The following is a 16,398-nucleotide window of genomic DNA, read 5'->3' on the forward strand; positions in this document are numbered from 1 at the left end:
TGGCACTGTTGTCAGTTTCTCTGGAATTGAGCATTTCACATCAGAGCACTTTGTTTATGTCTCAACCACTGAATCATGCAGAAATGGAAATCCCCCTTAAAGTGTTGGAGTATTTTCAAACAACAATTTACAGAATGCTTTCTGAGCATTAATCTCATCTTAATTTCTGCAGGATTTCTTCTTCTTCTTTTTCTTCTTCTTCTTCTTCTTTTTCTTCTTCTTCTTCTTCTTCTTCTTATTATTATTATTATTAAGTGACCATGAATTCTACATCTAGGAATGTCATGGAAAAGTAGATCAGCAATGGAAAAAAAACTGTAGGCTTACATGACACATTTTATTAAAACACATGATGTACAAAATCAATAAAATAAAAAAGTAAAAATAAATAGTACAGTACATAACTACAGTGCTCTACACTGACTGGCATCCATACAGTCTCCTACATTACGTGTATGGCAGGCATAGCAACCCAGCTACATGATTATGAACTATAACAACCAATTTATTTCCACAACAGTTTGTCTTTTTGATATGTGCCTAGCATAGCTCTACTATGTATTTAAACTAATTTATGTGGAATATAATGTACAATTAAGATCCTGACATTATTTTGTAAATTTAGCTGTGATGTGGGCTGCGTTAAGGACCAAACATATGCAAAGATTGATCAGCGGTCCCCTCTACTTTCTCTCTCTCAAAATAGTGTGATCTTAGCAGTTGCCACTATTGATTAAGAGTGAATTATAAACATAATGACTCCAAGTGAATTATTCAACTGAAATGCAATGGCAAAGGACATAAATAAATCCTCAATAATTTATGATGCAGCAGGCAAGCAGCCCAGCATCAATTGATTGACCTAAACAAAACTTCTTGACCATAGATATATCAATTAAAATACCTCCTTGGATGGTGCCACAGTGATCTCCAGAGCAGGATTTTCTAGTTTAAAGACTAGGAAACACCCCTTCTGATAATATATCCTAAAGGTAAGGATTGCGAGGACTCTCAAAGGTTGTAAGACAAATTTGAGCAAGGCATGCTGGGTATTGTAATGAGAGAATGCTGATGAAAAAAAAACATGAAAACTACATAAAATCATGAATTCCATCAAACTGATGATGGATACAATACTGTGCTACAGAATGCTGCATAACACGTCAAATAACATATTAAATGCTAGGCTGGAATGTCACTTTAAGTAACTTACTACATGTTTTGGAGCCTTGCTTCGATTGTAGGCAAATACTTTATTTAGTTCAAAATCAGAAAATCAATGGACACCATCGATTTTCTGCTTTTGGCTCTACCACAGTTCCCAACTGATTTCAGCCATCATTAACACTGATTACCTGGTTCAGGTGTAGTGGGATCTGAGTAAAAGCAAAAACATCTGTCTAGAGGCCCACTGCCTTTAACCATGTCCAGAATCAAGAGTAATGATAGAGTTGTCTATGCTTTCATCTTCATCTGTTTTGTTACCCCATAAAAAAAAAAAAACAAAGCCCTCATGAAAAATATCCTGGAGTTCACATAAAGTGCGTTTTCATCCACTCACCATGTATAAAAATACTTCATTTGTAAACACAACGTCCTTCAATAAATACTTATAAATATTAAATATATAACTTAACACTTAAATAGAAAAATAGTACCATCATAAATAGGAATTTGTTCATGTGTAAAATGTGTCTGGGAGGAAACATGTCTTCTTTAGGCCATTGAAATGCTATTTTTTAGCAGAGCATGGCCTGAAAAACTCATCCTATGGTAAGATATTTTAAGGCAAGCAGGAATCATTTGTCACAGTGCCTTCATCTTCTAGATTCAACATTCACACACTGGAGATCAAGTGATGTTGGTGTCCATTGGAAGAATCTGCTATTGCCTTTTGTTTGCTTGGTGGGAGAGGACGCGAAGAGCTCTGAGATACCAGTCACAGAACTGCAGTAGTCTTCTGTGTACTATTGCAGATGTCTGGAATATTTCCCAGGCAGAGGTAAGAGCAGGGAGGGAAAGAGTGGTGCTCTCAGGAGGCAACTGCGGCATCTGAAACAGAGACAGTGGTCATTAAGAGCAGATCCACTTGTCACACGCAATGCAATTGACCTGTACAGGCTCTGCTCAGTTAAGCTATACAGAAGGTTGGCAACAATTCCATTGAAACTAAGGTAAAATTGTAGCATACAACATAGGATTTGTAAAAAAAATACCTAGACTTAGAGTGTTATTAATGTCAAAGCATATTTATTTTGTATGTGTGTGAAACGTCACACTGTTAGATCAGATTGTGTAATAAAGTCGCATGGTTCATATTTGTCATTGCTGTTTCAAACCTGCCTGATTCTATGAAGGCCACAGGTACACAGTCATGCTCATGAGTAGCATTTAAAACTGAAAACTGCACTTTTCAGCAAAGTATTCTAAACTCTAAATAAAGTACCCTACAAGTTCTTGTTGAATTAGATTTCATCCTAAGCTCTACAGAGCTTTCCCAACCTGGAAACAGCTGCTAGGAAAGAGTACAAACCATTTAGGCCATATGCAAGCAACCCATGTCAAGCCTGTTCTTGAACTAAACAAACTATGAGGTTTTTTCTTTGAAACAAGGAAATCCAGTTTATGCAGGAAACCAAGCTATTTTTTAATTTCCTACTCAGACACAATCACTCCTATTTCTGTTTTTCACACTTTGACTTATATCAAGAACTTCCTTCCAGAATAACGAGTTTTAGCCATTTGCAGTGTTCAGATTACATATTTCTTTTATCTCTTTCCCTTCCTACTATCCTGTTACACACCATTCAAAAAACCCTGTTTCTCTGTTATATAAAATGCTATTATATAAATAGAATTGATTATATTTTTTTATTTCTGTTTTTTTAATATACAAAATTGGACTTTTTGAGAAGGAATCTCACGTACAACACAAGCTATATAGTGGTACAAGTCAACACCTCAAAGCTAAAAGTTATTTAGACTATCAGGGAAGAACAGTGTTGGTTGGCACAGTGTTCACTTATGGGTCAGTAGGGGAATTCTGACAAAAAAGTGACATAAAAATAGTTGCCTTTGTGACAAAGAGTCATCTGTTTTGACAAGAGCTCTGAATGTTACAATCCTTACAGTTCCTTATGAATAAAAACATTATAGAAGCTAGTAATGCTAGTGTACTAACATAAAATAAATTCAGAGTTGTGTCCTGATCTGAGTGGGGATGGTTGGCCTGTTGATTTTGGGGTTGGTTGGCCCATGTGTCAGCCTGCCAAAAGGTAGGGCTATAGTCATAGGTATTATTTTATATTATATGCCTCACATATACTAAGTAGCAAACTAAATAAGACAATTAAAATGCAGAACTCTGCTATATCACTGTTTACATTAAATTATATTGAATTTGGAACAAGTGGTTATTACCTCTAAGCTTTAGCTTTAGGCCATTTGATGATAAGTCTAGCTCAAGATGAAAATGGCATAACTAAATATAGTTAATATAGGCTAATGAAAGATTATTACTATTACTAGATTATTACTGTGCTTTTTATTGTCTCAACAATAAAATAAATGTGATAATTGTAAATGTGATATATTTGTGTTTTGGTTTAAGTGAAAGATTATTAAATTAAAAGATTACTTCTATTTGTTGCTTAATTATTTGAAACTATAGCCTTTTGACATTGTGCCAACTATCCCCATAACACAGGTTGGGGATGGTTGGCACAAGGGCATCACATGAAATTAGTTATAAATGCACTAAATCTTGAAAATATTTTCTGACATTGAAAATGTTTTTTATTTAAAATGTTTTTCCTAATGTATGTTATGAGTGGGATACATGGTAGAGAGTGAAAACTGTGTCAACCAACACCCCTCTCTCCTTCTGTACACTATGAGCCATCCTGTCATTTTGCCTCTTTTAACAGTTCACACAAATGTTCAGCATTAAAAGGAGCTTGCCCCCTACTTCACGATTGTCACTCTTACCTGTTTGTGGACCAGAGTGTTGATAAACTGGATGCGTTCAGCGATCTTCTTGGTTTCATCTGACACCAAACCAGACTGGTTCTGCCAGTGCAGCAACCAGTCAAAGTGCAACTTGAAAGAGTTGAGGCCAGAAGACAGCTGAGATAGAGTTGAATCTGCCTTTGAAGGTAAATAAGCAAATGTTAACAATCTGCATATGTGAGATAAATAGTATATTTGCAAGTATGATTTATGTGGGAAATGTGGTGGGTGGTTCCCAGGGGTGGAAAATCCGCAAGTGATTGTATTACTTTGCTGTATGTAAGAATTACGTTGGAAGACTTACTTTAATTGAGTATTGAAATGGAATACTTGTCCTTTCCTTCAATTACATTTTTCAAGGAAAAAACATACTTTTTATTCCGTATGTTTTCATTTAGACCTTCAAAGTTCTTGAGTATGCATAAAAGATATAGAAAAGATACAGTCATATGCAAATGTTTGGATTCACTGGGTTAAATGACATTTTATTGATTTTCTAAGTTAACTTAAACATGGCATTTTACATAGAATATAAAATGTGCCACATTATGTTACATTCAGCAAATAAACAGTAGTTCTACATTAAAATGTGCAGAAGTTGTGTTAACTTATTTTCACTGTAAATATCAACAAAACATGTAATATCACCAGAGATGCCCAAGCCTTTGCATATGATTATACTTCCACTCAAGTACTTTCACTTAGACACAGTTGTATTGTTTCCACCCCTGGGTATTATAGACTGATCTATTAAACAAAATATGTCTTACCTCCACTGCTGCAAGGTCTTGTGGCCTGAAGTTTATAGTAGGCAGGGAAGGGATCTTATGCTCAAACGGCATATGAGTGTCGAAGTCGCTCTGAAAAATGCCAGATGCTTCATCAATAAAGAATATGCAATAGTGTGACTAGATGTTGTAAAACACTGAACAACTGGAGCTTCATGATCACTAAATAACTTAAAATTTAAATACTATGTACAGAATACAGAAGAACGAGAGTACACCATCATTATACTCAAGCTCCAGCAGGTCTTACTATGTTATATTGTGCAGAACTTTCTCACCAAGCCCAGAGGAAAGCCCCTATGATGTAATCAATTTCATGTGGCCCAGTGAACCCACATTAAACTTACCAGCACTCTCTGCAATAGGTTCAGCAGCTGATGCATCTGCTTAAGCAGTGTCGTCAGACCATCTTTGTGCGGTCTCACAGGGGTGGGACGAGACATCGTTAAGACCGGAAGCTCGACCAATAGCAGCAAAAACAGCAGGAAGGAGGTGGACTCGGGCAGCACTGTCAGCAAAATGAGAGAGAGAGGGGATTTTTTTTTGGAAAGTCCAAAGTTATGTTTCTGTCACCTCAACAGTTGCCTGGGAGCTACTCTGAGTCAGCACCTTTTGAACAAGTGCTCCAGTATGTCTGAAAACCATCAGCAGCTGCTACACTCCCTGAAAAGCTGTCTAAGAAGATAACACTGGTGCAGACAGAGTTGTGTCATCTCTGAGGCATTGGCCTAGACACTTTCATCTCGGCAGTAGATCTGAGAGCAGATCTGCCACTCCACTTGCAGTGGTTATTGTAACAAGAAAGTGTGGAAGTCTGGGCCTAGATTACTCTTTATGAGACACACAATTTCTGAGTAAACTAAATATGGTCAATGAAAATACCATGACATAGTGCAGAACCAGAAAGGGGGCTTTGAAGGTTGTCTAGTTTTTGAAGAAGCTAACCCAACTCTGACCTGATTAAGAGATACGCTCTTCTGAAGATAGGAAGTGAGTCAGGGCTTTTTCAGATCTTTCACCCATTCCATGTGACATCATTCCTAAATTTACTGTAACCGTCTCAACTCTGCCCAAGAGTGATGAAATCTCATCACACTGGCAAAAACACATCCAAAGGAAACGGCTGCCACAGTCACAGTTTGCAAAACCCACAAATGCCTGTCTTATTGCAGGTCATTTTCTCTTTCTGGCTTCGCAATGATGTTGGCTACCTCCCTTTTCCCCCACACACAACTGCGTAGGAAATCCCAGGTTTTCAAAATAGTGTAATTTGCTCCTTGAAATCAGAAATGCCTTACATTCATGCAACCCCCCCTCCCCCAACTGTTTCCAGTTTCATATTAGAGATCCCTGACTGGAGAGCCAGACCTCTTCCATCTGTATTTACTTAAGCTTATTCTGCTTATATAATGTAACAAAAGGCCTCCAAGAGGGAATTATCCACTCTGACTTAATTTTAGCCTGCACTGTTTGTCAACAGTGGCTGTAATTTGTAGCAAGCAAATCCTCAGATAGTGTTTGTTAGCTGATCTATTGTTTTTGCTGACTTGAAAAGAGTGCTCCTAGACATGGTTGTGCATTGAAGGTTATGATCTGATTAAATTCAGTAAAATCTCTCAACATTGTACTATATCATGCCATAACAGGTAAAACATGCAATTGGTATAGGCTCCCCCTGCCTCTAACACACATGATTAAAGGTCACTAACATCAGACCAATTGAGTTTCTAACAAAAATGCGGCATAAGCAAATAATTGCAAGCCTTTAATTGAATCTCTCCAGCAGATTACTGGTAGAATTGTATAATGGGTTTCTCAGATAGCCACAGGCCTGATAGGGCATTTGTGCATTAATGCATTACGTTTGGTCTCTTTGTAGCGACAAAGCCATCTGATACCAAGCATTACTTGGGCACTGGCAAACATGGCATGCCTGATTTACAGATTTGATAACAGTGATGTCAGAAACCTGATGACACTAGCTACGAGATCTGATTGTCTTGATAAATCCAAGTCTGTGTTACTTCCTGCAGCCTTTCACCCAAACAACATCCATCTAATTCACTAGAAATAAACCACTGTGATTTTCAGTGATAACAGCTTTTTAACTCTCCCCACACACTTCTGAGCAAGTACTTCCTTTATGCACATGAAGGTTTAAGCAGTAAAAGATTTTCCTTATGACCACCTAGACATACTAAAAGATCTGAGGCCACATTCTGCAAATCAGATGATCTCAAATCAGTTGAAAATGTTGAAGGTTGAAAATTGAACTTCAATTAGCACCATAACACAAGTAAACAGCGATTACAGAGAGCATAATTGTCTCAGATTTTGCCTTGAAGCAAACATCAATTCCTCATGTCTGGTTGGAAAAGTTCACAAGACACACTTCCTCGACAGTCAACATAAAACAGCCATTAATGATCCAATCCTGAGTCAAAGCCCATTGCAGTGATGCATATCAAGGTCAGCAGCAGTGAAAGCCTACACAAACAAAGTCATTCCAATAGAGACCTTATACCGAGTCTGAAAGACATACTAACATTTGATTGACTACACAATATTATGTAAAGACGCAGCAATTATATTAACAAGAAGATGGACAAATGTAATATGAATGCTGTTTGGCTGCATTTCTGGCACCAGGTCTAGTATTTCTTTAATTATAACTAAACTAATTCAAATTAGTTCTAAATTCTAAATTAGACACTTCAGAAATAACATTTACTTAACACTTCAGAAGTCATATAATCTCCATTATAAGCCCATAATCTCCCCTCAACTTCCTTTCCACCTCACACCTGTATATGTTTACACTACAACATAGTCCCATGTTATAATCAAAGCTTTATAGGATGCAAAACACTTACATTTCATGGCTATCCCAAACACTCAAGTAGTAAACAGACACAGTGAGAAGCAACGTTATCACTCAACTAATGTTTAGACTAGTGTAAGGGTTCCCATTTATAGTATGTCGATGACACACACTCTCTCTCTCTCTCGCTCACTCTCTCTGACTCACTCTAATTCACAAAAAAAAAAAAAACTCAAAAACTCGCCCACATGCCTCAAGCCCCCAGAAACAAAATCTAAACTATTATCTTCTTCCAAAGAACTCAAGCTCATCAGTTTTTTATTTTTTGCACTTGGTTCAACATCAACTCATGTTCTATTTTTTTCTTTTTTTTTCCTTCGATTGCCTTTCTGCTCTGTCTCAATGAGTTCTCTGTCTCCTCTAGTTAAATAGTTTCGTACCGGGAGAGAGTCACCTCTGATGTGTACACACAGTGGAGAACCAGGATCAAAGTAAGTTTAAAAGTAGATTGATTGTACATGGTTTAGATTAGCAAAATCACTTTGTCCAGTCATTATTGCTAGACCACAGTGGATTTGTATGCTTCCTGCTTTTCAGCACGTGGCTTATATTATGAGAAGGGTTGTACTTGGAGTATTATTGATGTAAGTCTGCCAGCTCACCAGAAGTAAATTTGAAGTACTTTGTAAGTATCACATGTGATCCGCAGTCTACTCCGTTTGGTGCTGACATGCCACTGACAAAGGAAGTCCTTCCTTGTGTCAGCAGGCCTACATGCTTATGAACACGTTCACACATTCACTCAGATTGAGATAGTAGAGAGACATCTGTCATATAATCACATGCAGTAATGTGTGTATATATGTACATATTATTCGTATGATACAGCACTCTGAAAAAGTCATAGGCCACCCTTAACTTATTTCATTTTCAGTTTTACAGCCATTTAGTACAAGTTATTCATTTTCCAGGAGATATTTCAGGAAGAGATTAGATATGAGATAAACCACCTGCATAGGAAAGAGGAAAGCCAAAAGAAAATATGCAAAACTCTGCTTAAAGGTTGCTTTAAATGTATTTGAGTCACATCGATTCAAAACCACATTAAGGAAATATGATACATCACAAGTACTTAATGTTTAAGTACTTAATTTAACTTACTGAAGTTGATGTACCTTGTGTGAACCTGATATACACCACTTTTTTCAGTGTGGAGTTAAAAAAAAAATCAAAGTATATCCAGACATTAGGACTCCTAAAAACCATGCAAAGCCTGATAAACCACTGAAACTGTCACCATCAGATAAATGGCACATAAAGCTTTCATCTTTGAGAAGCTCCACTTTTGCTTCATATGTGAAAAGTGTTTCCGTCCATGCTTTATGCAACTTTCTCACACTGTGAGGCTCAACTCAACTTGGCTTGACTTGGCTGGACTCAATTTAACTCAATCAACTTAACTCAACTCTCTGGGCTTGAAAGGATGCGTAGCGGTCAAGAGGTCATTACCGAGAAAAGGAAATAGACAGAAAAGAAGAAAAGATGTTGAGAAAACAAAGAAGCTAGAGGTGTTCTCAGAATATTGGACTGGCCTCCCCAGAGTCCAAACCTCAACATCACTGAATGTGTTTGGAATTACTTGGACAGTGAGAAGCAGACAATTCAACCAACTTCTAAGACTGAACTTTGTAGGTGTGGAAAAATATCCCTGCAGATTTATGTGAAAGAATGAAAGCTGAAAGCAAAGGGTGGACATGCCAAATACTAAAAAAATGTGATGTTCTATTTGGTTGTTGAGGCTTTTGTGTAATTTTCTGATAAATACGTTTTCTGATGTATTTCCTTTTTTTTGCAATTTTCCATTTTGACCAGAAAATAAATAAAGGCTTGTTTCTGACTCTTGCAAAGTACTACATATTAATATAAACTTTGACAAATGCAAACATTCCTCTAGAAGTCCAGAGCTGTTGATGTTTTCTTAGACTAACTACTTCGTGAGATGATTAATTGGTTTGTTTTTTAAAACTGACATTTACACCCTGTATCAGCAGATTTGAGTTTGCACTACCAAATTTCTTCCATTTGTATGTTCTTATTCTGCAAAATAACTCTGTACAGAACTATAACTTTTTTATCAAAGTCATAATAAAATATCTTCTTATCTATTCACAAACACATTAGGTATCGATTAAAAGCCTAGAATTAGCACTTTTGGCAGATTTTCTCAGTTTATTTCAATGAGCTACAAAAAAAGAAATGCCATTTCAAACTACATTATGCTTGTGTTAACATCAGCGATAAATATGATTCCTAAGGGTGAAAAATTTCCCCAGTTTGAAACATGTGCCCCGGTCCAGTCTCTCCTCGGCTCCTCACTGTCTTCCTCACCCACGCATCACCCACTTGACCCCCTCTGACACATCAGCCTGAAATTTCTATTCAGACACTCCACACACACACACACACACACATTCACACTCAGACTGTCTCTCATTTCTCTTTACATTTTTTTTTCACAAAAAAGGAAAGAAGGAAAAAGACTGATAAGAGTAGCGAGCCATTTAGCGTGGTGTGTGGTCATGTGCGGCCTGGTAGCTTTTCAGGAAGTGACTGGCTGACTGGAAAATCCACTGCAATTTAGAATGTAGTCTATCAGTTAACCCCGACTCATCTTTGTCGCTCAATAAATTATGCTAGTTACAACAGGTTTTGAACACAATCGCAGAGTGGAAGTACACACCTTAGCCAGCTTATAGCACAGGAGTGGTTCCCCACCTCTGCCAATGTTGAGCTGATTCTGTAAAAGAAAACAATAACTGTGAAAGTAAAGCTGCATTATGTATGAGATTTTTTGGTTAAAATAGAAAGAAGTAGTTTTAATAAGTCAGAGGAAGAAAAAACACTGAAATAATGATTTAAAAAGACATTTTCAGACAATGTCACATCTCTACATATTATCGTCACATGTACAAGCTTGATGTTTATACCTCAAATGCCTAATCAACTTGACAATAGTAGATCATTCACTTACATCTTTGGAGGACACATCCTTCACCCAGTTTTGACTACTCTTTCAGCACACTTACGATCATCAGATCCATCAACTCAGAAAAGGTCTGAAGCACAAGCGATGTTAGAAAATGTTCTTGCGTGCAACTACATATTTCCCCCAGAGAGGTCTCCAAGTCCCCAAATCTTACATAGTGTGGCTTTAAAGCACAGAAAGTCAGCTTGAAGAGTGTTTATATTACCTTGCATTAACATGTTACATGTACTGACTGTATCTGGACATACTTTGGCTGTGACCAGAAGAGATCCAACTTTACTTTTTCACATAAAAAGCACATCAATACATATGTTTTTGTGTTTTACAGCTGTTTACTTTTCCCCTTGATACAAATCAACAAGCTTGGCTTGGGCAACTTCATCAGCTCAGAAGGCAAGAAGGCTCTTGGTTTGGAGATTACTCCAGTTTATGTATCCTCCTTCTTTCATTTTCTTGTTCATTCTCTCACCTGCTGGTCAGCATTTCTGCTCAATTTTTAACAGATATCAAAACTCATTCCATTTACACTTGTGTTGAATGTAGTCAAGATCCATCTTTGCTCCATCTCGCCTCCAAATTTGGTTTAAGTGATGCAATTGTAGTCTGATAGTTTGATGCTAGGTGTAAACAGTCTCTATGCAGTATTAGTTAAGGTACAAAAAGGAAACAACAGATCTACAGTTTATTCTAGGTGCAGCTTTTATTACCTCTCATCTTGACAACCAAAGATGTGATGGTGGCAATAAAGTAGATCATCTTCATAACCAAAACATTCACATCCAGTGCAAAAATCAACTGTATGGTGCATTCTTAAGAAGCAAAACATTTGTATAGCATATAGTGAATACGTACAGCATACATACACATTTCTAACAAATATATATGGTAATACTTCTACAAGGATGTCACATATAAGAAAATTACATACGGTGCTTCAAAAATTCAAATGTCCAATCAATAACTATGTGGCAACTCAATTAATGAAATGTGTATCGAGTAAAGTTCTTTGTCCCAATAACCTGCATTTTCCAGAAGTGCATGACAAGCGTCAGTTGAACTTCTCTCACTGGAGCTCATTTGATACTGTAGGGCGAAGTGCGGGCTTTGTTTAGCCTCATGTGGGTGGATGCTCTGAGGCATTCAGATTGAGCAGGAATGCATGATCAAGCAGAAAAGCAAACAGTTTCCTTTCGTCTATAAATAAACAGATTACAGTTGAGAATCCAAGAGTAACATCATAAGCCATTTCAAAAGACGTCATCAGTCCTACGTGGCTTGTGTATCATAATCAGTCATAGGTGATTTCTGTATATATAAAGAACCTCAAACCGTTCTTTATAATCAATTCATGTCACAGGCCACTCATTTTTAGAATGTATAGCTGTCTAACTGACTGGAAAACCTCTGGAAATACAGAGGTCAGCAACCTGCTGGCACAAAAACCACACTAGACATTGCTTCTCATTACATCACGCGACATTACACAATATCCTCCTATGGTATGAGCACAGACAAGAATAAACAGAACTTTTCCATCTGATGGGAAAAGACTGGAACCAATAGCTCAGTGACAAAAGCAGGGAATTCCTAGTCTGACTTAAAAGGATGGGTAAGACATAATATTGTGTTTTCTGTTGGACTGGTTGAGATTAGAATCTGGCTAACTCAAGCCAGTAGCACTGAATAGGGGAAAGTTAGGATTCTGTCCAACAGCTTTCACCCCACAAATTCCTAGTGGGCCGTCCAGCTGTTGAATTTTTGTGGAAAAAGTCTCCATATCCGTTATGGGGCCAGCTGTGAAAACAGTGCATCGATTTGATGGACTGTAAATTCGGCCATGTATCTAATAATGTTGCTTTTTGTTAACTTGAGGGTCATTATGAATGATTATACAGTATTCTAGTCTAGTTTGTCCAGACAGGGCAGGTTTAGTCACACTGGTCTACTACAACTGTATGTCTCATACCCCACACAAACACTCACACACGCTCACAGGCACACATTTTTTGGGGATGACCCAAACGTCTGCCATAATCATCACTGTGTCTCAATTTTGTTGAGGCCTGCACTGACGGCAGCATGAGAGTTAGTTCACTGGATTGTTCTGTGACGCAACAGTTTGGACAGCGACATCATTGTTCCGTGACAGTTACACCTCAGCTTTTCAAATTCTGTAGCCTCCAGCCACTGGAATGTGAACCTGGCGTGGCATGCCTCTGCGCGCACAGTGTGTGTGTATGTTTTTTCCATTCATTCCCCTTACAGAGCTGTTGAAAAGTGTTTTAAATGATTCAAATATTAACCCCTTTAACCTCTGTTTTACATTATTAGTAACAATGTTTTCTGCACATTCCCTGAACTGCAAAGTTCATGGTTCTTTAAATAACCATACGCAAAAGTTTGAACATCCCTGTTCAAATTACATGTTTTGTTGATTTTTTTGAATGAAAATGCGTTAACACATCCTCTACAGGGAACACACTGAAATGACATTTTCTGCTAATTTAGTACACAGTTTCTGTTTGTTTGCTGTGTTTGACATATTGGAAAAAAAAATATAATTTAAAATATAAAATTTGTCATAACTTTTGCACGTTACATTTTATGTTTTATTTCCCAATGTGTTAAATTCAGCAAATAAAGTGTGTTCTCTGTAGGGGATGTGTAAACTTATTCTCACTTAGAAAACCAACAAAAGATGTCATTTAACCAGAGGCACCCAAACTTTTGAATATAACTTTGAATATTGTCTTCTCTAAATAACTTTACCCCATTTGTAGTTTATTTTTAAAGTGTAGACTCCGAAAATATTCTGACAAATTTTCTGACAAAACTTTCCATGTTTCATGATACATTCATCAAACACTACAGGGCATGAGTATTAATTTGAGGTCAGACATTAAGGTCAGGGTTCACTTTTAAAACCTAGTGCTGGACTAAAAAGGTTTTCAAATATAAGATTCCCTTTACATTTATGTAACCTAGACAGTGGTTAGACTTAACATTGGTTTGAGACATTGCTGTTTGGTAATATTTTTACTTCAGAAACACAGTACTTTCTAATTTGACATGTTTACATTCTTGCCTCTCTCTCTTCAGCTTTAATAGGTACCATATGGCAGCCCAACCAAGCAGAGCCCAGAAAGTGTCTGCTACTATTTCAGTAAATGTGCCATGAAATACTGACAGTAAAGCACCATTTTCTTTACAGTTATCACTTTCAAAAAAGTTTACATTTGTAAACTTTCTATCATCCTCAGTTTACGTAAAGCATCACTAGTCATTTTCTGGACCGTTTCTCCTTTTTGATTTGATTTTTGAAATAGTTATTAATCCTTCTCTCAGGCTGTTGACTTTGAAGTTGAATTTAGCTTCAAGTTTGAAGTGATGCCACTGGGAAAAGGTCAGTCACTGAGGGAGGCTGACTTTGCCACCTAAGCTCCTGTTTGTGACTCATAAACGTCTTTTATGATTCACAAGACAACAACATCTTTTAGAGCATTTTTTCCCAAATTCATCCTCCGGGCCCCTCAGATGGTCCACATTTTTGCTGTATTCCAGCTCTCAACACATAGGAATAGGGCAAAAAAATGTGGACCATCTGGGGGGTCCTGAGGAGCAGTTTGAAAACCACTTTGAAGTTTGAAGTCCATGTTTTTACTTACCTAGTAAAGTAGGCTTTAAATCTAATGAACTTCTGGATGTGAACCAAGAAGTCTGCTTTTTAAATGATTTATATTGTGGTTTGCCTTTGAGCAATTTAGCTTAGTTGCTAGACAAAGTCAAGAAAGCATCCTGAATATGCATGTTGAATATACTATAGGATTGGAGTGAACATACAAAACTCACCATGACTTTGTAGAAGTTGCAGCAAGTTTGCATAGGTTTATAATTAGGTTTGTGTATAAAGTCTTTACTAAGTCCTTTGTTAACACTAGTTATTTTCTTTCAATCCTTTTATTAAACTTGGTTGCATCACAAATCATTAAGTTGTAAGGAAGTCCAGAGGGGCAGTGTCGTAGTTATAATTTTCTGAACTGTTTTCTTGAGATCATGACCTAATGACCTGTCTTATTATCTCAAAATAACACAAGTTGTTTTCTCAAGATCACAACTTATTTTTCTTGCAATCCCAAGATAGCACAAGTTGATTTCTGGAGATCACAACTTATTTTTCTTGTGATCTCAAGATAACAAAAGTTATTTTCCCAAAGTCACAACTTATTTTTCTTGTGATCTCACAATGACACAAGTTGTTTTTTGAGATCATAACTTATTTTTCTTGTGATCTTGTTTTCTTGAGATTACAATTTATTTTTCTTGTGATCTCAAGATAAGACTAGTTATTTCCCTGAGATCACAACTTATCTTGATGTCACAAGACAAATAAGACATGATCTTGAGAATTATAACTACTTCATGGCCTCTCTGGACTTCTGTAAAGTTATGTCTTAAAATTAATGTGTACATTGCTTTAACATGGCAATAACATGTTCAGAATCAATCAATAAATGTGTTACCATAGAAACGCAATAGCAGCCTGTATAGAAGAGGACTGTGTGTATAAATAAAGTTGAATATGTGTAGCCACTGTGTGTTTATTCTTTAATATATCCTTGTGACAACCAATTATGTTTTCTATGCAACAGTTTCAGTATAAGTTTTGGCATTTCAGTAGTTCAGAGGTGACATCAGGATTATGATTAGAGCTGTAAGTAAAATAACAGCATATAGCGTTTAATGTTTTTAGCTCAGTTAACCAAAAAAAGCCATCATATTTTGTGATTTCAGTGCACTGGTTTCCACAAACTTTTACACCTGCTTAGAGCGAGGTGTATATATTTAGTAGATACTAAGCTCAATGTTAGAACTACTTTTTGTGTGCATCCCATTTTGATTTAGTAATGCGTATTTAAGAAACACATACATTACAGCTAGTCTGTGTTTAAACTTACATCTGGTGCAACTGCCCACAGTTCCAGAATGTGAACAATCACACAAAAGAGTTCCTGTCCTAACTAAACCTTCTAGTAGACAATGCAAATGAGGGCATCTCTACTTGGATGCTACACACAAGACCAGCAGCTCTTTACAATCTGAATTTAAATTCTGAATCTCAGTATCAGTTGAAAATGAGCTACTACGTTTACTTGACATGATACATAAAAGCAGTATCTGTAAACTTGGCATGACACTAAATTAATCACAAGGTTACAAATTGTGGTTCAGCATGTTTGTTTTGAAGCACGTTCATACGTAATTCACTAGTCATTTCTCTAGAGATAACGATTTGCTTCTGATGTATATACAGTCATATGCACACAGACGCACACGCACAGATAAAAGGGGAGGGGATTTCCATTTTCATCAGTCCCTTTTTCTGGTCTAATCCGCTTCTCAAAGACGTGTGGTATGTGTGGAATGTTTGGGAGAGAGAGAGAGTCAGAGAGAGAGGAAAGAAAGTGGGGAGGAGACAGGGGGTGATAAATGACTCAACATGCCTTTTTCTTAGCGTGTTCTTTTTTGGTATACTTCCTCTGGTCTACATAAGAATTAAATCATGGTTCAAGTGGCAAAAAAAAGCTCATATCCTATGCTGCTCACTGAAGACTGGCTGATGAGTTTCACAGAGCAAGTAGCAAAACATTGTTATACAGTATTCACATTAATATCCAGTGTGTCCAGCATATTTAACCTTTTTTATGCTCAGTATTAAAAGGGGAATTTCACAGACT

The 16,398-nt window shown here is 37.0% G+C and overlaps 1 protein-coding gene across 1 annotated transcript; it reads right to left on the reverse strand.

The window, feature by feature from the left end:
* Nucleotides 1–1,884: 1,884 nt before the first annotated feature.
* Nucleotides 1,885–7,731, reverse strand: il11b (interleukin 11b). The gene is made up of 5 exons (XM_036565531.1): nt 7,670–7,731; nt 5,144–5,304; nt 4,779–4,868; nt 3,988–4,146; nt 1,885–2,052 (listed from the first exon to the last, which is right to left on the reverse strand). Exons 1-5 carry the CDS (start codon nt 7,674–7,676, stop codon nt 1,885–1,887), a joined length of 585 nt encoding a protein of 194 aa, XP_036421424.1. The 5' UTR covers nt 7,677–7,731.
* Nucleotides 7,732–16,398: the final 8,667 nt, after the last annotated feature.

The sequence above is a fragment of the Colossoma macropomum genome, unplaced genomic scaffold, assembly GCF_904425465.1.
Source record: "Colossoma macropomum unplaced genomic scaffold, Colossoma_macropomum, whole genome shotgun sequence".
In the NCBI taxonomy this organism is placed as follows: domain Eukaryota; kingdom Metazoa; phylum Chordata; class Actinopteri; order Characiformes; family Serrasalmidae; genus Colossoma; species Colossoma macropomum.

Bases quoted from the DNA above. Each gene is read 5' to 3' on its own strand.
- il11b (XM_036565531.1), bottom strand. The intron at 4,869-5,143 runs GTAAGTTTAATG...GGCATTTTTCAG, and splicing joins ACCTATTGCAGAGAGTGCTG to AGCGACTTCGACACTCATAT. The intron at 4,147-4,778 runs GTAAGACATATT...TTACCTTCAAAG, and splicing joins AAGACCTTGCAGCAGTGGAG to GCAGATTCAACTCTATCTCA.